The sequence below is a fragment of the Pantherophis guttatus genome, chromosome 2 (genome assembly GCF_059756535.1).
Source record: "Pantherophis guttatus breed Tessera chromosome 2, ASM5975653v1, whole genome shotgun sequence".
Classification (NCBI taxonomy): Eukaryota; Metazoa; Chordata; class Lepidosauria; order Squamata; family Colubridae; genus Pantherophis; species Pantherophis guttatus.
In genome coordinates, this window is record NC_142064.1 from 15,032,380 (window position 1) to 15,052,582 (window position 20,203).

The 20,203-nt window shown below is 38.3% G+C and overlaps 1 protein-coding gene across 1 annotated transcript in view; it reads left to right on the plus strand.

The window, feature by feature from the left end:
- DCC (DCC netrin 1 receptor) overlaps window positions 1-20,203 on the plus strand; it is a 1,302,851-nt gene that overhangs the window by 1,011,235 nt on the left and 271,413 nt on the right. Inside the window, exons 10-12 of the mRNA XM_034401555.3 lie at window positions 2,249-2,397; window positions 3,668-3,806; window positions 13,052-13,101. Of these exons, the coding sequence (XP_034257446.1) occupies window positions 2,249-2,397; window positions 3,668-3,806; window positions 13,052-13,101 (338 nt within the window). The remainder of the gene's footprint in view (window positions 1-2,248; window positions 2,398-3,667; window positions 3,807-13,051; window positions 13,102-20,203) is intronic.

Below are 20,203 nucleotides of genomic sequence, written 5' to 3' on the forward strand. Positions count from 1 at the left end.
TGCTCAACCTCATCATCTTTAAAGTGTATGGACTTCGTCTCCCAGAATTCCCCTGCTGCACATCTTAAAGTTGCTGAGGTTAAGAGGAAAAAAAATGGTCTGCAGAGTGTATCCACAGATAATGCGGAGATCCCAAATAGCAGCAGGCAGTCTGTCTCCCCAGTTGCACTCATTAAAGTTCAGGTGCTTTTATTTGGCTGTCTCATTTATTATTGATTATATTGTTTGCATGTTTTTTTCTCCTGGTCAGCTTTTTAAGCTGTGAGCTTTTGATGATCATCATAATAATAAATCATTATTTCATTTCTAGTCCTTTCAAAGGGTAGAAAACAGGTCCTTGGTATTATTCCAGATGGGTAAAAAGTGCTATCGCAACTTTAAGTCCTCTCTTCTTAAAGCAACCTGATGCCGGTAATTTCATTTTTTTTCCTTACAGGATTCAGATTGAGGTCCCCAAACATCTTCACAGAATTTGTTCTGAACCTTTTTCAACAACTTCTGAATCCTTCTTCAAGAAGGTTTCCAAGTCATTATTGAAAATATAATGGTCCCGAGATTGAATCTTGTGGCACCTACAGTATTTGATGCCTCTTTCCAATATGATCAGGAACAAGCACTTTTTAAAGTTTTCAAGCCAGTGGTAGACCCATCTTGCAGCCTCAGCCTATATTTAATTAGGTTGCTCATCAGAATGCCCTGCGGTACTTTGGCAAACGCTCTTCTGAAGTCAAGATACATGATGTGCTGTAATATCCCTTGTCAGTCTGCTCCTAATAAGACTAAATACTCCCAGTTCCTTCAATCGCTCTTCACAAAGTTTAATTTGTACTCTCCTGATAATCCTCATTACCTTACTCTGAACGTATTCCAATTTGCCTAAATCCTTGTTAAAGCCTTCTGTGTAGAATGGAATAGTATTTATATCAGATGGATTGCTTCGAATCACTTGGGCCCTCCTTCCTTGCCCCCTGCCCCTGGAAGATGGGAATAATATTTAGCCTTCTCCAAGCAGTATTTATTCTGTTGCCCAAGATTTCACAATAAAACTTGAGAAGTCATCATAGATGCTATTGGAATTGATATGGCCATAATACTATCCTACAGTAGTGGCCAAAATTGTGGAAACCTTTTGGGGAAAGTGTATTTTTGAGGTTTGATGGCTAATAACACCACTTTTTTTTATTGGAGTTTCAAGATAATCATATTCCACTGTTGGAATGGCCTGGGAATAGCCCAACCCAATTGAAAATCTATGGAGCCGACTAAAGAAACTTGTTAGTCAGAAGCGTCCCAGCAATAAAACCCAGTTAATAGAAGCAATCATTCAACCTTGGTTTCACATTGTAACAGCTGCAGAACTAAAAGACTTGGTTCACTCGATGGGAAGACGTTGTAAGGCTGTAATTCATGCTAAAGGTTACCCAACTAAGTATTAACTGACATGATGGTAATATTTGTATATCTCCTTTTTTCTACATGTTTCACTTTTCTTCTTTATAACTGCTATTCTAATAGCAAATCCTTCATGAAAGTTATTGCATTACATTCTTGATTATTTATTTATTTATTTATTTATTTATTTATCTATCTATCTATCTATCTATCTATCTATCTATCTATCTATCTATCTATTTATTTATTATTTAGATTTGTATACCGCCCTTCTCCCGAAGGACTCAGGGCGGTGCACAGCCAAATTAAAATACATACAATACAAAATTTAAAATAATTTAAAACAGAATTAAATCCAATTGGCTTCCCGAAATATTTAAAACCCATTACCCTTAAAATAACCCTTTTAAAATTTTAAATTATTAAATTATCTTTCCATTGATATATAATTTTATGGTACTACTCCAAAAAAAAAAAAAAAAAGTGGTGTTATTGGCTAGTTTTAGAAAATACACTTTTCCCAAAAGGTTTCCACAATTTTGGCCACTACTGTAACTTTATATCTGAACTCCCATTTTATGACCCTGTAATCCCTCAATCTGGGATAGAGTTGGGGGTGACTGAATGGTCCTGAGAATTTACCGGCCAGATGCCCTTCCTAATGCCATGGGGAGTTTGCAGCAGATTTTTTTTTTTTTTTTGCATCCTAGGAGAGAAATATCTGCTGCTACCTAAGATTGAACTTTCAACCTTCTGAACAAGAGGCAAGCATCTGCACCATTATGCCACCACACCACTCAACTTTATATCTGAACATCTGAACTATTCCTGCTTATTTTTTTTTCCCCCAATACAGTGCAAGTTCCTGGACCAGTAGAAAACCTCCAGGCTGTCTCTGTCTCACCTACCTCAATTCTTATCACATGGCAACCACCTGCCTATGCAAATGGCCCAGTGCAAGGGTACAAGTTGTACTATACAGAAGGACCAACTGGGAAAGAACAGGTGAGGAAATGAAGGCATTTATAGCACTTGAAATGACAAAAAAATGGAATGAATAAATCCCAGAAAGGTGGAAAGGTTTTCTAAATTTGTGTGATTTATCAGCATCCTCATCCCCGCCCCCTCCCCAAAAGGGAAATGTGATTCTTTGATGTAAGCTATGCATTATCAAAATGTGGGCATTCAGTGACATCAGAGAAATCTGGCAGAAGAGAGTGCCACAACATTAGGCAGTAATTCTTGCTTTTTCTGTGTTTCATTATTCAAACAGGAAGAAGCGGATTCCTTAGCAGGAATGTGTCTCTAGTTACTTTCCCAGAAATGGAGATTTTCTGGGTTTTATTGGGCCATTTTTCCCAGTTGAATATAAATTCCATTCTACATTTTGTAGGGGAAAATGGTATTTGGTCCATCATACATTACAGAGGGGAAAAAATTAGCAACATAAAAATATAATTTCCGTTACTTAGGACACATTCCTACTACTGTTGTTTCTTAAGCTGCAGACTTTAGAATTTGGATGTATGTGAGACTCCTGACTCTGACATATAAAAATTATTATATCTGCAATAGCATTTTGCCTGTTTTTGTGTATCCTTTAATACATTAAATTGTCAATCCCCTGTTCCTACTTACAGATTTTACAGACATCTTTTTTCCTTAGACAATTGTATTTGAGTATGTACTATTGTTTCTAATTTGCATAATGTGTATTGATGCACTTCTCTTCAGTTGCAAACCGCACTGTACATTTTCAAAAAGTGTGGAGTTTGAATTGTGCATACATTACAGGTTCTCCTTTATATTCAATAGACCTAAAACAGGTGTTGGATTTTAAGTAAATATAATTTTAATATATATTTAATTGAATCTTGGCCATTTCTTGCAGAAGTATCACATGATCCCAAATTCTGTATATTGCAATCTGAGAAACAGTAGTTGTAGGAATATATCCTAGAAAATGATTTTTTAAAAAACTAAAGTCCTCTCCTTAGAATCTAAACGTTATGAGGCATCAATTTTTTGGAAATTTAGGAATGAATAACTCCATAATGCTTCCATAGTCAATTCTTAAATAGTGAAATTAATATATACATAATGTATATATGTGTGTATATAATATTTAATCTATCATCTATCTATCTGTCTATCTATCTATCTATCTATCTATCTATCTATCTATCTATCTATCTATCACAATGTTGTAATCTAGACAGTATTTTTGTGCTGTTATATTTTTATGGTTTTTCTGTTTATTCTTTTCTCCATCCAGACTGTAGAAGTTAACGGTATATCCTACAAGCTGGAAGGCCTGAAGATATTCACAGAATATACTCTCCGCTTTCTGGCTTACAATCATTATGGCCCAGGAGTATCAACTGAAGGCCTGACTGTTAGAACCCTTTCAGATGGTAAGTTAGAGCTACGAAACATTAGGATGTACAATTAATCAGACCTGATTAATGTAATTTGAAACAAGTGTCAACTTGGTTTGGAAACCCAGTGGCATTTAATGAAATATCTGGACTTTTACTCTTCTAAATCAGCGACTCATTGATCTGGTTCAGAGAATGAATTTGGTTTCCTGATTCACTCAGACTACCTTCAATTAGATCTTCGAACCGGATTCTCATGGTCTTAAATACTGCTGTTTAGTTCTCCTCTTTCTTCATTATATATTCAGGTGTTGGCAATTGAAACAACTTTTGCATATCATCAAACACTTGGTAGATTAGCCTCCTGAAATGACATTGAATGGTAGATTGGACCATCCACTTATTCCCTGGTTTTATTTTGAAAATTGTTGTTAAATACATGCCAAACAGAAAAAGAAAGAGAAAGCAAAAGACTTAGGGATTTTGGTAGATAAGTTTAGGATATCCTATATCGACATGAGAATATTAATGAATGAAATCTGTGTCTGTCTGTCTGTCTGTCTGTCTGTCTGTCTGTCTGTCTGTCTATCTATCTATCTATCTATCTATCTATCTATCTATCATCAGTTGATCTATTAAAAAAAATTCACTACCAGACAAGAATTCCAGAATATATGTTAATGAATATATAGAGGGATGAAGAAGAGAGTACAATAGAAACAAACTAAGTTTATGTTACCTTCTCAAGGTTATGTAGCTCCATTATTTTCAATATTCTATTCTCTCATATACACATACACACATACTGTTGAATGACCCTCCAGATTATGGTTTACTTTACCCAACTGGAAATCAAAGGATTAGTAATAGAGAGTAGACAATCTTAAATTTGCTTGTGGAAAACAAAACCCATGATACCAAAGTAAGGGAATGGCATCGCCACGCAAGACGGTCCAGGTTGTTATATGCATCGATTTCATAGCTGCAATCTTTTAATGTAGGTTGAATTGAGAAGGAGTGACTGGCTCCAAGTCATCCATCTTTGAAGAAGAATAGAACCTGGTTCTTCTTAGAATATACTCCTAGACCAGTATATTCTCCTAGACTAGATACTCCTAGACCAGTATCATAAAACTACTCTGCATTGACTATTTTACTTGATGTCTAGTTAAATTCTAGGATTTCAATGTCTATGGAGATTCTCAGTCATCCAGGTCATGGTTGTCCCAAAAGTGCTTTTTTCAAGACGCAACTGGACTTTCTTGTTTTTTCTTTGAAGACATTTTGCTTCTCATCCAAGAAGTTTCTTCAGGTCGAATTTCAGCCTTAATATAAAAAGAAAAGTATAGGTTACTGATTTGGTATATATTATGAGTTTCCAGTCATTTCATATAGTAGGCTGTTTCTTCTTCTTTTCTGAAGAAATTTTGTTACACAGTGTATAAATACATGACTGAGTTATTTTTTCAAACATTAATTTCAAACATCAGTAAGAAGGAGTTAACCAACAAACTCAACATCAAATAAACAAAAATTATAGTTGCATTACAAGTTCTAGGAACTGTGAAACCAGACTTTGTAATTTAACTCAATCAAGAAAAATATTAACTGAGCAAATTGCATACGATAGTTGTACATATTTAATGCGATCAATTTCTCTTGTCCCCTAAACTCTTACTGTCGATTTTCATATTAATTTTGCCCTTAAGAAGTTCTTGCAAGTTTTGTAATCTCTCCCATTAGAGAATTCCTGCAGAATGTGGATGGATTTAATCAAGTAACTAAAGATTAATAGCCAGCATGTTATCATGTAATTACTTTTTTTTAAAAAAATCACATTGTAATCAATGCTGCACATTGTTGCTCAGTGATGTGCTTATTTGAGAATAAATAAATTTAAAGATCTTTGTTTGTAAATTCACAATATATAATTTATTAGAGCATTGGTCAGCCATAAAGTAATGATTTGGACTCTTAAGTGCTTAAAGAGCCAGTTTCATTAAAATATTTTTAGAATGCAGAAACTACATGAAATTTGGATAATTTTATTTGAGATATTAGAAGATCTTGCATAGGGAGAAACAAAATGTTATCAGAGCTCATGAAAGAACCGCTGTGAAACTTCAAAACTTTGCTTTCCTCTCTCTTTTGGTGGTCATGGATAATGTAGGATAATGTAAACCAGATGTTGAAAAAAGGTAACAAGGCCAAATTTAGAAACCAAGAGTCCTGGATGTAGTCGTCACATTAGTTTCCTTAAGACAAAAAAATATTCTTATTTCCTGGGGGCTCTAGCTCAATGCTTAAATTCTTGGTTTGTAAGTGGAATGTTCAATTACTGAGAATGAGTTTTTAGGAAGAAAAGCAAACTTGCTAAAACCTTGTAAAGCTTCTGCCTTTTTAATATTCAGCAATACTACGTCGACCTCCCTGACTTTCTTATGAGCCTAACCAGATACAATTCATTACTTGTAACTTGGAGGCTGTTCCATTATCCCCTGGATTTTACTTTTTAATCAATGGATGTCTGTTGATGCCAAGTGCTCAGTATCTTAAAGCTCTTAGATCAAGGTAGTAATCTTATCTGGAAGCAAATTAGTTCAAGTAACTAATTTAAATCTGTTACAATATCTTCAGCCACAGTTAATCTGTTGCAGAGAATGAAATGTTATGATTTGAGGGAGGTGACCCTCTGGATGTGCTTCTGGGTTCCACAAGAGACCCTCACATGCTGGGTGATAATTCCTCAATGATTCATTCATCAGTTTGGACTGCCTTTCCCAGAGAGTAATATCTGGATAATAATATCCTCTTCTCTAGCATATTTTACAAGAAGCAACGGATGGAAACTAATCAAGGAGAGAACCAACCTAGAACTAAGGAGAAATTTCCTGACAGTTAGAACAATTGATCAGTGGAATGACTTGTCTCCAGAAGTTGTAGGTGCTCCAACACTGGAGGTTTTTAAGAAGAGATTGGACAACCATTTGTCTGAAATGGTATAGGATTTTCTCCTTGAGCAGGGGGTTGGACTAGAAGACCTCCAAGGTCCTTTCCAACACTGTTATTCTGTTTTAATATTAATGCTCAGCATTTCCACTACAATATAATGCTTTACCTAATTTTTGTCTCTGGTTTTTTTTTAAAAAAGTTTCCATTACATTGAATTGGGTATTTTACTCAGAGTATAACATCACAATTTTGCATATTTTTCTACCATTTTTATTCAATTTCCTAAAACAGATTTGCTTTTGAAATTTTTTCCAAAGCAAAAAGGGATTTTGGTGATATTCAGATGAATAAATTTTTAATTTTCTCGTATTTTTATTTAATTGAAATATATATTGCAAAGGTATGTGTGATAGTTGTGTCTTTAATTGTACAATTGTCTCTTCAACAATCAATCATTTCACTTGTTTTCCAAGGTTTCCATGAAATTCTGAGCAGCTAATTAGCCCATATAAATACCTTTTCCCTCTAGTTAAATTTTGAAAAATGTCCTCCCATTTTAATTACTTAAACATTTTTTATTGCTTAAGCAGTGCCTTTATTGTATGACACCTTGACAGCTGTTTGAATACAATAATTGATATATGTCGGAAAAACGAATGGGCCTACTTTCATACTGAATTAAAAGGAATTTTACAGAGTATATCCTACAGCAGGGGTCCCCAAACTTGGCAGCTTTAAGACTTGTGGACTTCAACTCCCAGAATTCTCCAGCCAGCTATGCTGGGAGCTGAATTTTCCAGCCACAATTCTGGGAGTTGAAGTCCACAAGTTTTAAAGCTGCCAAGTTTGAAGACCTCTGTCCTACAGTAAAGCAATCACTAAAGGTAATAGAACTAAAGCAGAACCACCATTGCCCCAGAAGGCAAAAGAAATAAACTATTGTAAAACATATATTGGAAAAGTGAATTTTTCATTTTCCAATTTCCTTACCTTGAGTCAAATTATGTAAGGCATTGGGAACCAAGAACAATACTTATGACTTAGATGAGGGAATAGAAGGGAAACTCATCAAATTTGCAGATGACAATAAGCTGGCAGGAATAGCCAACACATCCCGGAAAACAAGCGCAGGATCAAAAAAGATTTTAACATACTTGAACAATCAAACAATATGAAATTTAAAGTAGAGAAAAGCAAGGTTTTACATCTAAGCAGGAAAAACCAAAGGAACAAATACAGATTAGCTGAAACCTGGCTCAAACATGAATCAGCAGATATAAAAGAGAAGACAAGAAACGAATAATACATACTTTCTTTTCCAAATTATATACGCAGGAAGAAACGATAGAAGCAGAAATTAAAGAATATCTAGAGAAAATAAATGTACGTAAACTTACGGAGGAACAGAAAGAAGTATTGAATAGACCAATCTCTGAAACAGAATTCGGAATTGCAATAAAAAGGCAAAAAAATACTAAGACACCAGGGCCAGATGGAATACCCATTGAGCTATATAGGTGCATACAAAAGCAGATAGGAGGTTTTATGTTAGAAATATTCAATGAAGCACTACAGGAGACAAATGTACCCGAAACATGGACAGAAGCACTAATCACACTTATATATATAAGGAGGACTCAGACCAGCAATTAGTACAAAATTACAGGCCTATCTCTTTATTGAATTCTGATTATAAAATTTATATGTCGATAATTGCTGAAAGGTTAAAAATGATTCTAAATAAATTCATTTGGATCAAAATGGTTTCTTGCCAGGACGACAAATTAGAAAGAACACACACACTATAATTGATATGTTTAACAAGTTTCACTTGGTTTTCCTTGATGCCCAAAAAGCTTTTGATAATTTGAATTGGAGATTTATGATACAACATTTTTAAAAAAAAAAAAAAGATTTTAACTTGAACAATCAAACAATATGAAATTTAAAGTGGAGAAAAGCAAGGTTTTACACCTAAGCAGGAAAAACCAAAGGTACAAGTACAGATTAGGGGAAACCTGGCTCAAACATGAATCAGCAGTGTGAAGGCAGAAGTAAAAAAAAAAAAAAAACTAATACAATCCTTGGTTGTATAAACAGCCATAATCAAAATCACATGATGTTAGTACCGCTTTCTAAAGCCTTAGTAAGACCACACCTGGAATACTGCATCCAGTTTTGGTCACCACGTTACAAAAATGATGTTGAGACTTGGGGGAAAAAAGTGCAAAGAGGAGCAGCAAAGATGATTAAAGGCCTACAGGCAAAGACATACAAAGAACAGTTGCACGGATTGCGTATGGCCGGTCTAGAGAAAAGAAGGACTAGGGGTCCTATACTGATAGCAGTATTTCAGCATTTGAGGGGCTGCCATAAAGAAAAGGGAGGTCAACTTACTTTCCAAAGCACCAGAAGGCAAGACAAGAAACAATGGATGAAAACTAATCAAGGAGAGAAACAACCTAGAATTAAGGAGAAACTTCCTAACCATGAGGACAACTAACCAGTGGAACAACTTGCCTTCAGAAGTCATGGGTACTTCAACACTGGAAATTTTTAAGAAGATACTTGGACAGCTAGTTATCTGAAAAGGGATAGGGTCTCCTGCTTGAACAGAAGACCTCCAAGATCCCTTATAGCTCTATTCTGATTGATTGAACACAATAAATTGCTCAGTATAGTTTCTTTATTGCTGTTCACCTATAGACAGAATCTTGCCAGACTAAAACATGCTCTGTATAACTATCAGATAAATATTGTGAAGATTTTGGCAGAATCCTTTCTAGGTCTCTTTCTATGTATTTATTGCTGAATTGGCTCTTCACTCTTCCCTCCTGCAATTTAGTGCCAAATTCCACCACATCTTGGTTCCAATGATAGGGAAAAAAATCTGTCTATCAATGTGGTCCTATCTCAGTTTCTCTGCTTCTGACATCAGATCACATAAGCAATACTGTGGCTATGACAAATATGCTCTACAAAATGTCATATGAGTTCTAGATAGCAGCCCAGAGATTGAGACATCGGACTATTTATTGTCCATCTGGAGTTCAGGTGTAATAACCTTATAGAGCACTAATCAGTTAATATCCCCTCTTGTGTCCCACCTAGTTGACCATTTGTGAAAAAGACATCTGAGATTTCAATACTTCCTTCAATTTGTTCCGGGCATCAAATGGGTGTATTTAGGATGCAAATATATTGACCAGCTTTTGCAATGAGAATTGGGTCGTGGAGAAATTTGACAAAACAGGTCTGTGTCTTAGCTTAAGGTCTAACAATGAACCCCTTCTCAGTTTATACTTGAACAATATTACTGAGGATCATAGCAGGCAACATGCTTCAAGGTAGAAGCTCACAGTGGGACTGCATGGACTCTGGGTCCTTCTTCACTGTGTGGGATGGTCAATGCCCAAGAAGGGAAGAAGTCATTAGAAAGCAAAAACAGCTTTACTTCTTCTTAGTAAAAACTTGACAAACAGAAAGAATTATATGTGCTCTAAGTAAGAAATACCATATTTTTTGAACTATAAGACACACTTTTTTAATCTCCCAAAATGTCTGTGCATCTTATAGGCCAAATATTGCTGACCCATACAATCCCGTTTTCGGGCCTTTTTTGGGGGGGGGCTTTTTTTTTCTTCCCCATTTTCAGGGCTTTCTTCAGCCCATTTTTGAGGCTTTTTTCAGCCCATTTTTCTGGAAAAACTGGGCCAAAAGAAGCCTCAAAAATGGATTGAAAAAAGCCTTGAAAATGGGCCAAAAAGCCTCAAAAACAGGCCAAAAAAACCTCAAAAATGGGCCAAAAAAGCCTCAAATATGAGTAGAAAAAAGGCTGGAAAAGGGCTGAAAAAAGGGCCAAAAATGGGTCGCAGGGAGGCCCAAAACGTTTTTTGTTTGTTTGTTTTCCTCTTCTAAATTTAGGTACATCTTATAATCAGGTGTGTCTTATAGTCCGAAAAATATGGTACTTTATTCCATGAAATAAAATACTTTCCCCTACAACTGGCATTCAGTGGCTTTGACATCTTGCTCATCTGTTTGGAGGTTTCATTTTTTTTATTTTTTTATTTCAATTTGTATACCGCCCTTCTCCTAGTGGACTCAGGGCGGTATACATGCATAATGAACAATGAGCCAGCGATCAATCAAGAGGATAGCAAGATTGTGAGAACATAGAATGGTGCCTTTTTCCAAGCTAGGCCATTAGCTCACATAGTGGTAACATGTTGGGAGGAGGAATAATCAGAGTTTTTGCTCTCGTCCACTTAATTTTCCATCAAATAGATATCAAAACTAGGCTATGGAACTTGTGGAGGTTCCTCAAGAGCAGGGGCATTTTAGGACTGGGTGAAGCCCTCAGGTTTTTGTAGTCCCCAGAACATCCTTTGATCATAATTCTGAGCGCTACAGTAATGGTGTGTTTTTTCTGCTGTTGATGAGACAGAAAATATGAAAAAAGTTTACTTAAGTCCTAGAATGAGCTTCTGAGAAGAGCTTAAAAGTCTTCTCTTAAGCCAAGGAATCCAAAAAGAAACATTTCACCTCTAACCTTGCTCACTGTGACCTTAAGATCCTCTAAGTCTTAAGTGCACAGAAATTGTCCAATTTTTCTTAGAGCAAGACAAAAACGGCTCTTCAATTTCAGCAGGTCAGAAATTATGTTGACCGATATGGACAGAGGATCAAATTCTTTCTAGACTTGCTTATTCAGTGGAATGATATACTCTGGTGATTTGTAAAAAACTGGTGCTTGGCATCTCTTTCCTGCAAGACTCTCCGTGCAGACTGCTAATCTGATTTTCAGCGGAGGTATAAATTTCCAAAACACTAATTAACAGCAATCAAAACTTCAAATGAAATAATCGAAACAAAGAAATCGGGAAGCATCAGCAACCATGAAACAGTCAGAGGTGGTAAAAATAATAATCACCTATAAACAACAATAGTACCATTAAAACATCAATTAAAAAGTTTGGTATATTACATTGTTTGGATCTGGCACCTAAAGACTATCATGGTAGGCATCTGTTGGATGGTCCACAAGCAGTCTATAAGCACTGACTGGGACCAAATGAAGATTACTGCCAACATTGACAAAGGGTTGACCAAGGATTGGTCAAGGCAGTATTGCATCCCTCTTCCCCACAGACACACAAAGATATAGTGCACAACAACAACAAGATGCCTAATTCAATGTAAGAGGTGGTCTACTGGGATGAGTCCCATTTACATGGAGGACATCTATCATAGCATCACTTTGGAGCACTGCTATGTCAGAACTGCAGAGCCCTTGTGGAAGATCTACAATAGTTGACAGATAAACATTTAAGGGTAGAGATCTGATCTTTTTTTTTAAAGGGACCTGGGACTCTTGGTGATTGCCCAGCATTGTCCACTCTAGAGGTAAGAACTAATGTCCATTAACAAAATCCCTGTATCTCCAACCTAATTTTCAAAGCCAAAATTACTCAAGTACATTTTAGTAGTAGAGTAGCTATAAGACCCAGGCATCCCAAAAAGGCTTTTCTGCCTTTCAAAGGCAATTGGACTTTTTCTTGAAAACCTTTTTGCTTCACATCGAAGAAGCTTCTTCAGTTCTGACTGAATGGTGGGATACGACTGAATTCAATCAGAACTGAAGAAGCTTCTTGGATGAGAAGCAAAATGTTTTCAAGAAAAAAAATAAGGCAGTTCAGTTGTTTTTTGTTATTTGTTTTAAAAAAAAAAACACCTTTGGGACAACCATGACTTGGATGAGTGAGAATCTTCATAGACATATGAACTCCAGAGCGTCAATAAACAAAGAATCTTCTATTTATTTATTATTTAATTAAATTTATATGCCACCCATCTCACTATCAAGTAACTCTAGAACTGCTGCTGGCTGGGGGATTCTGGGAGTTAAAGTCCACCCATCTTCAAGCTACCAAGGTTGAGAAACACTGCTCTAGAAGAAAAAAAGAGCAGTATAGAAAAAAAAAACACAGCACAGTACAGGGTTCCACTAACATTCCTGGACCAATTTATACCTCTTTCCTTTACAGAAAATTGAGTTACAGAAAGCTAATTTTTGAATAAAGCGGCTAAAGATTATTGGAAATGGGAGGAAATTGTGCAGATGTGTTTAGTTTTCACCTCAGCGGGGAAGTTTTGAGATGCCAGCTGGAAATGTTCTCCCAATTGCTTTCTCGTTATTAAAGTGAGGAAATGTGATATAGATGGAACTTTGGGAAGGGGAGGGGAAAGAGTTATCATAATCTTTCATAACTCTAATTACAGCTTTTCCACTTTCATCCATTTCTCTCCCCCATCCTTTTGCATTTCAGTGCCAAGCGCTTCTCCTCAGAATATCTCTTTGGAAGTGGTGAACTCAAAGGTAAGCCAACACACTGTTTTCTTACCTGAAATCACTATGGTTGTGTGTCTGTTCATTTATGGGCGCCATGTGTCATTGTCCTGGCATATCACTCTGGCATAGTTTTGTCTGATGTGGAGTCTACCTCTAGACGCAGAAGAATGTAGGAGGCAGCTCCCAAGAGATATAGAGGGTTGAAGGCATTAAAATAGGAGAAGCTGCTCAGATAGATAACACTGGGTCCCATTTTCATACTCTTCCATTTGTATTATGTGTGTATAAAATATATAAGAACCATGGTGGTGCAGTGGTTAGAATGCAGTATTGCAAGCTAACTCTGCCCACTGCCAGGAGTTCAATCCTGACCGGCTCAAGGTTGACTCAGCCTTCCATCCTTCCAAGGTCGGTAAAATGAGGATCCAGATGGTTGGGGACAATATGCTGACTCTGTAAACTGCTTAGAAAGGGCTGTAAAGCACTATGAAGCGGTGTATAAGTCTAAGGACTATTGCTATTTAACCTTTTTTTGTGTTACATGGAAGTGTGTACATGTCCACCTCATTATCTGTATGACGCTTTTCTGCTTTGGTTGCATTTAGGGTTAACCAGCGACCAATATTCTAGGTTAAAACAGCTGTGATAATTTGTGTTTCCTTTCTTTTGAAAAATGGATGTACAAAATGTCCCCTTTGTAATTTGTTTCTCATAATCAGGACATTGGGGGATGTGCATATAATGGGCTTTCAACATTCCCAATGGTAACATAAATTATCTGAATTCTAAACTTTGATGGAGAGAATGCCCTTAAAGTCTATGCTTGTCTCTAGACAAATTAGGGTCTACCTGCAACATGTTTCAGCTTTTCACGGATGTGGTTTCATTTAGATGCAGTTTCATTTCTTCCTTTTGCAGGCAATGTTTAGGGAAAGAAATAACCCCCTTTCAGGTTGAGAGAATTAGATTTCCTACTATTTGGAACATCTTAAAAGGGCTACATTTAGAATATCCAGATTATGCTGTAATAGCCAAAGTGTGTAGTAGAAAATTATTTTTTTCCAGGACTGATAAAAATGACTTTCATTACTGAATGTCCTACTTCCTTTCCATAAATTAATGTTTTCATTGAGTGAAGCTTACAGTATAACTCCTGCCTGGAATTCCTTTTGGATCTTCCGACTCTAAAGGGCCCCAATTCTTATTTCTGAACAGAAGTTGCTAGGTATGAGGAAAAGAAAAATGGAAATGTAATTTCCTATCCAAAGCCTGTCATTTGTTATTGATCTAGAACAGTACCAATAGAAGAGAATATTTGTAGCTCAGGGTTGATCCTAGAACACTGTTATCCAAACTTGCCAACCTTAAAATGTGTGAACCTCAACTCCCAGAATTCCCTTGGTTGGCATGCTGGCTGGGGAATTCTGGGAGTTGAAGTTCACACATGTTGAGGTGGCCAAGTCTGGGGAAAAAAAACTTGACATATAGGGTTGGGAAGTAACCAGTGGTGGGATTCAGCCAGTTTGGGCCGGTTCGGGCAAACTGGTTGTTAAACTGCTGGCTGGCCCTCCCTGCCCCGCTCCTTCCAGGACTCCCCACATGCCCCATTTTGGCTCCCAGGAAAGTGCAAGGAGGCCTACTAGGCCCAAAATGGGGCGTGGAGCGGTGCGCCCCCGCGGCCCATTTTTGCTCCAACGGGGGTGCAGGAGGCCGAGTGCTGCATGTCATACCCACTGGCCACACCCACCATGGCCACACCCACCCAGCTGGTCATTAGGGCAGAGTACCAGTTGTTAAATTATTTGAATCCCACCACTGGAAGTAACAATTTCTTCTTCCCCCTCTTGGCAACTTGGTTTTTGTTCCTATTGGATCCGTAAAATTGGTTCCTTAAAATCAAAGGTTCTCATTTTGTGTTGTCTGTGCACATGTGTTTTATATACATGCATTTTTAATGTAGTTAAATGTGCACTGCTATTCTTTTTTGTTGAGTATCCGCTCCCCTATCTCATTAGCTGTGCCAGCAAACGTGTCGCCATTCTCTCGAAAGAAAGTTTTGTACAAGGAAGGTGGCTGGGGGACCATTTCCCTCTTTTTCGCATTGTATAAGTCAAGGTGCCCTGGGGTATTGGAGAGCCATGCTTAATTAAGAAAATTACTCTGCTTTGTTAGAATTTGGGCAGATGTGGTTAGTTATTAATTGTGGGTAAACAAGACTTTGCAAGGTATTTGCTGACTCTAAGAAAGAGAGGACGGCTGCTTCTGATTCTTTTAATGAGGCATTGCTCTGGTGGCATACTTGATGGTGCAATCTGGATTTTGTAAGTTAATGCCAGCTTTCTGCCATAGATACTAAACAGTTCCTTGTCCCCCATAAAGCAGCTCATTTGTGTGCTGGATGCCACGATCGGAGTCATCAGAGGCAAGAGCCTGAAAAGAAATGGCTTATCCTTTAAACAAATCTTGACAGTGATGAATTGCCCTCTGTAATCTGGGACTGTTGAAGATAGACCCATCAAGGAGCAAATGATGGCCTCATTTCACAGTTCAGATGGTACAGTAGGTGGACAGTCCCTCGGTCTCAAAAACACAGAAGCAAACAAATCTCTGGGGGACAGGGTGGACAATGAGCCCATTTAGAACTGGCCTATAGTTACAGACAGTGAGATATTTGTCTTAGGCTGACGGTTTGGGTTATCTACAAAGGGTAGCAAATGCTGTGGCTTGAAGGCATCATGGGTGGTCTACCAAGAAAAAGAATTTCTTTTTTTTTTTTTTTTTTTTAATTTGATTTATATGCCGCCCTTCTCCGGAGACTCAGGGCGGCTTACAATGCGTTAAGCAATAGCCTTCATTCTTTTGTATGTTTTATACAAAGTCAGCTTATTGCCCCCACAAACTGGGTCCTCATTTCACCTACCTTAGAAAGGATGGAAGGCTGAGTCAACCTTGAGCCTTGGAGAGATTCGAACCAGCAGAAATTGCAGGCAGCTGTGTTAATTACAGGGTGCACTAAACCCCTGTGCTATCAAGGCTCAATTTCTTAAATTATATGTCCTCATTGCATTTAAATGATTAATGGGATATATCTATGATGGTGAACCTATGGCACGAGTGCCAAAGGTGGCACACAGCACCCTCTCTGATGGCACAGGAGCTGTTGCCCCAGTTCAGCTCCGCCTCACATATGCGCGCACCTCCTGCTGGCCAACTGGTTTTTGGGTCTCTGCCATGCATACGTAGGGGCCGGGGCACGCCTTATGCACATATGCAAGGGGACGGGACATGCATGTGTGCATACATGCATGCAGGGAATGTTAGGATATGGTTTGAGCCTAACAAGTTGTCCAGGCAATATATGTGTTCTATGACTTTAATATGAATATGTATTGTGTGACTTTAAAGTTTTCCTGCTGATCCATTGTAATGCTGAGTCATGCTGTAATTAGATAATCGCTGGTTGTGAACGTATTTAAGAAAGGTACAGTAATGGATTCAGTTGATGATAAGCTACCATTGTATGTGGAGTTGCAACCATTGTGCTATCATCGGTTGGATGGATCTGCTACCATAGTGGTTTGTGAACCAGAGTGAGTTTGTTATTCTAACCAACTACTGTTTGTGTGGTAAGAAAAGTTTTTGTATCACTGGACTGATTTAACTGGCAAAGACTTGGATTGATTTAAAGACTATGAGATTGTTTTTCCACTATAAAGTAAACTTTTGATAAACCAGTTTGCACATCTCTTATTCATTGCTCTTAGCAATGTTTCTCTGTGCTCTACACTCTGCTGATTGGTAACACAACAACAATATCCTTAACACAGGGTGCATGTGCATTTGTGGGGAGTGTGTGCAGGGGCTGTGCATGCATTGCATTTTGGGGGTTCGGGTGCACGCACATGCATTTGCATGCATGTACATGTTCTTTGGGTACTCAGTCCAGAAAAGGTTAGCCATCACTGGGATATAGGGTTAAACTGTGGTGTCCTTGGTGTTGTATGAGCTTGGTTGTTTTCCTGCAGACATTCCATTACCCAACTAGGTAACATCATCAGTGCTGGTAGGGAGTGGTGTTTGCTCTCATTGTTTATATTAGTAGTTTGTCTTGTCAGGGTTGGTAGGGGTAGTCTTGCTGGTTCCTTGATTGAAATGTCTGCAAGAAAACTTGTCCAAATGGTGACACTTTACTTCTTGTTTATCTTAAAATGATACTTGTACCTCTAGTTCAGTTTTCTCCACTGTTGTGCTTACCAACATGAGATCCACGATCACCTTCAGTTGCCTTCTGGGTAACTGGGCATTTTTTGTTTCTTCTGATGTTTAGAATTTGGAAACTTTTAATTCAGGGGGAAAAAAAAACAACCCAGGTCCTATCACTGCTATTGCTTTCATTTCTAAGATGTATTCAGTCCCCATATATGTCCTATCTGTATTCTTAGGAAAACAAACAAACAATGGAGGCAGCCACTATTTAATTCTGTGCAGACAGGTAAACTTAACTGCCCCAAAGGAGAAAAAAAAAATAAATGGTAGCCAGGCTAGTAAAGAGCAAGCCGAGTCACTAAAAAGTAGGGTGAGAAATGAACTCACCTGTCCGTCTTTGGGCAAATGACTCAGCTCAGCCATTTTGTGAAAGCTATTTTGTGAATGGGCTATCAAAATTCAATTTTTTCCCCCCGTCATTCCTGAAAACTGTAGTTGTCAGTAATTACTTTGGCTGCTCCCCCCCCCCAGATTTTCTCACTCTGTTCCCTGAAGTTTTTTTTAAAAAAATAAAAATGATGGGATCAAACTCAGTATGGTTTGTAGTCAGTGAGGTTGTTACTCTGCCTCTTCTTACTTAAATATGAATTCAGATAACACAGGTTATGTATTGACTTACGACCTCAATTGGAAGCAGAATTTCTGTTGCTAAGCAAAGTGATTGTTTAACGAATCATGCCTGATTTTACAACCCCTTTTGCCGTTATTTGTATGTAGCATTGAGGCTAGATGCCATGTTCGTAACTACTCATTTCTTTGGGTTTTCCTCAATTAATTGTGCAATACTTACGTTTTAAAGTTGTTTAACAAATCACTGCAATTGTTAAGTGCATCACATGGTTGTTAAGTGAGTGGTGCGGTGGCTTAGAGGTGGAGCTCTCGCTTCACAATCGGGAGGCTGTGAGTTCGATCCTAGGTAGAGGCAGATATTTCTCTCTCTGGGCACGATGAGAATTTATCTGAAAAACAAAATGCACAGGTACAGTAGAGGTGGTACCTGGCTCAGTAGTAGTAACTGTGAGAGAGATCTTGGAGTCCTAGTGGACAATCACTTAAATATGAGCCAGCAGTGTGCTGCAGCTGCCAAAAAAGCCAACACAGTTCTAGACTGCAATAATAGAGGGATAGAATCAAGATCACGTGAAGTGTTAATACCACTTTATAATGCCTTGGTAAGGTCACACTTGGAATATTGCATCCAGTTTTGGTCACCACAATGTAAAAAAGATGTTGAGACTCTAGAAAGAGTACAGAGAAGAGCAACACAGATGATTAGGGGACTGGAGGCTAAAACATATAAAGAACAGTTGCTGTAACTTGGTTCCTCTAGTTTGATGAAAAGAAGGACTAGCGGTGACATGATAGCAGTGTTCCAATATCTCAGGGGTGGGCCAAAACGAAGAGGCAGTCAAGCTATTCTCCAAAGCACCTGAGGGCAGGACAAGAAGCAATGGGTGGAAACTAATCAAGGAAAGAAGCAACCTAGAACTAAGGAAAACTTTCATGACAGTTAGAACAATTAATCAATGATAAAGCTTGCCTCCAGAAGTTGTGAATGCTCTAACACTGGAAATTTTTAAGAAGATGTTGGATAAGATCTTAAATGTTAAATAACATATGTTATCCAGATGTTGGATAACATGTGTCTGACATGGTATAGGGCCGTGATGGCGAACCTATGGCACGGGTGCCACAGGTGGCACGCGGAGCCATATTGGTGGGCATGCGAGTGTTGCCCGAGCTCAGCTCCAGCGCGCATGCGCACACTGGCCAACTGATTTTCAGGCCTTCTGGTCCCACCGGAAGTTGGGAAACTGGCTGTTTCCAGCCTCTGGAAGGCCTCCGGGAGGATGGGGAAGGCTGTTTTTGCCCTCCCCAGGCTCCTAGAAAGCCTCTGGAGCCTGGGGAGGTGGAATAACGGGCCTACTGGGCCCACCATGCCATCACGTGCCAAAATCAGGGGGAAGTGTGTGGGCGGGGTCATGTGTGCAGGCGCGGGAGGGTGGGGCGCATTGAATTATGGATGTGGGCACCTGCACCCGCAACCTCCTCCACTACCCCACGTGACGGCTAAAAGGTTAGCCATCACTAGTATAGGGCATCCTGCCTAAGCAGGTGGATGGACTAGAAGACCTCCAAGGTCCCTTCCAACGCTGTTATTCTATATTCAATATCTCTCTACAAGAATCTGGCCAACTAACAGTCAATGGAAATGAGTGAGAGATAAGAAAGGCATTCAAGGTGGGCTGGGCTTAGAACTCTTGTGGGTCTGGAGGGACTCATGACTTATGACACATTTGACTCCTCTCTCGGGCTCAGTCTGGTCATCTCCTACAATATCTTGTTGCAAAGACACAGCCTGGGTGAACTCCTGTAGATGTGGATGCTCTTTATCCTGAGTTATTCTGGTTCATTTACATCAGTACAATCTGCTACACTACGTGAGAACAATCTAAATAGAGTCATTCTTAGCCATACAAGTTAATGTCAATATTTGTCACTAAATTACAATCCTATGATGGCTCTAAACTACAATCCTAGGATGGAAGGAAAGGGCATTTAAAGTAGAGTTAGTATGAAATTATGAATTTATAGAATGTTCCTAATTCAGCCTTTCCAACTGGCCAGGAATAGAGCAGAATAGAGCAGAGTTTCTCAACCTTAACAACTTAAAGATCTATGAACGCCAATTCCCAGAATTCTTCAGCCAACAGCCTGTCCAGATTAAAGAAAAAAATAGCCATCTTCTTTTGGGACTTTTGGGACTTGTTGAAGTGGTGTTAGCACATTGTCTGGCAACTACAGTAGATGTTATTTGGTTGAAGTGGCAGCTAAATATTTTCAAATGGCATTTGGCCATCTG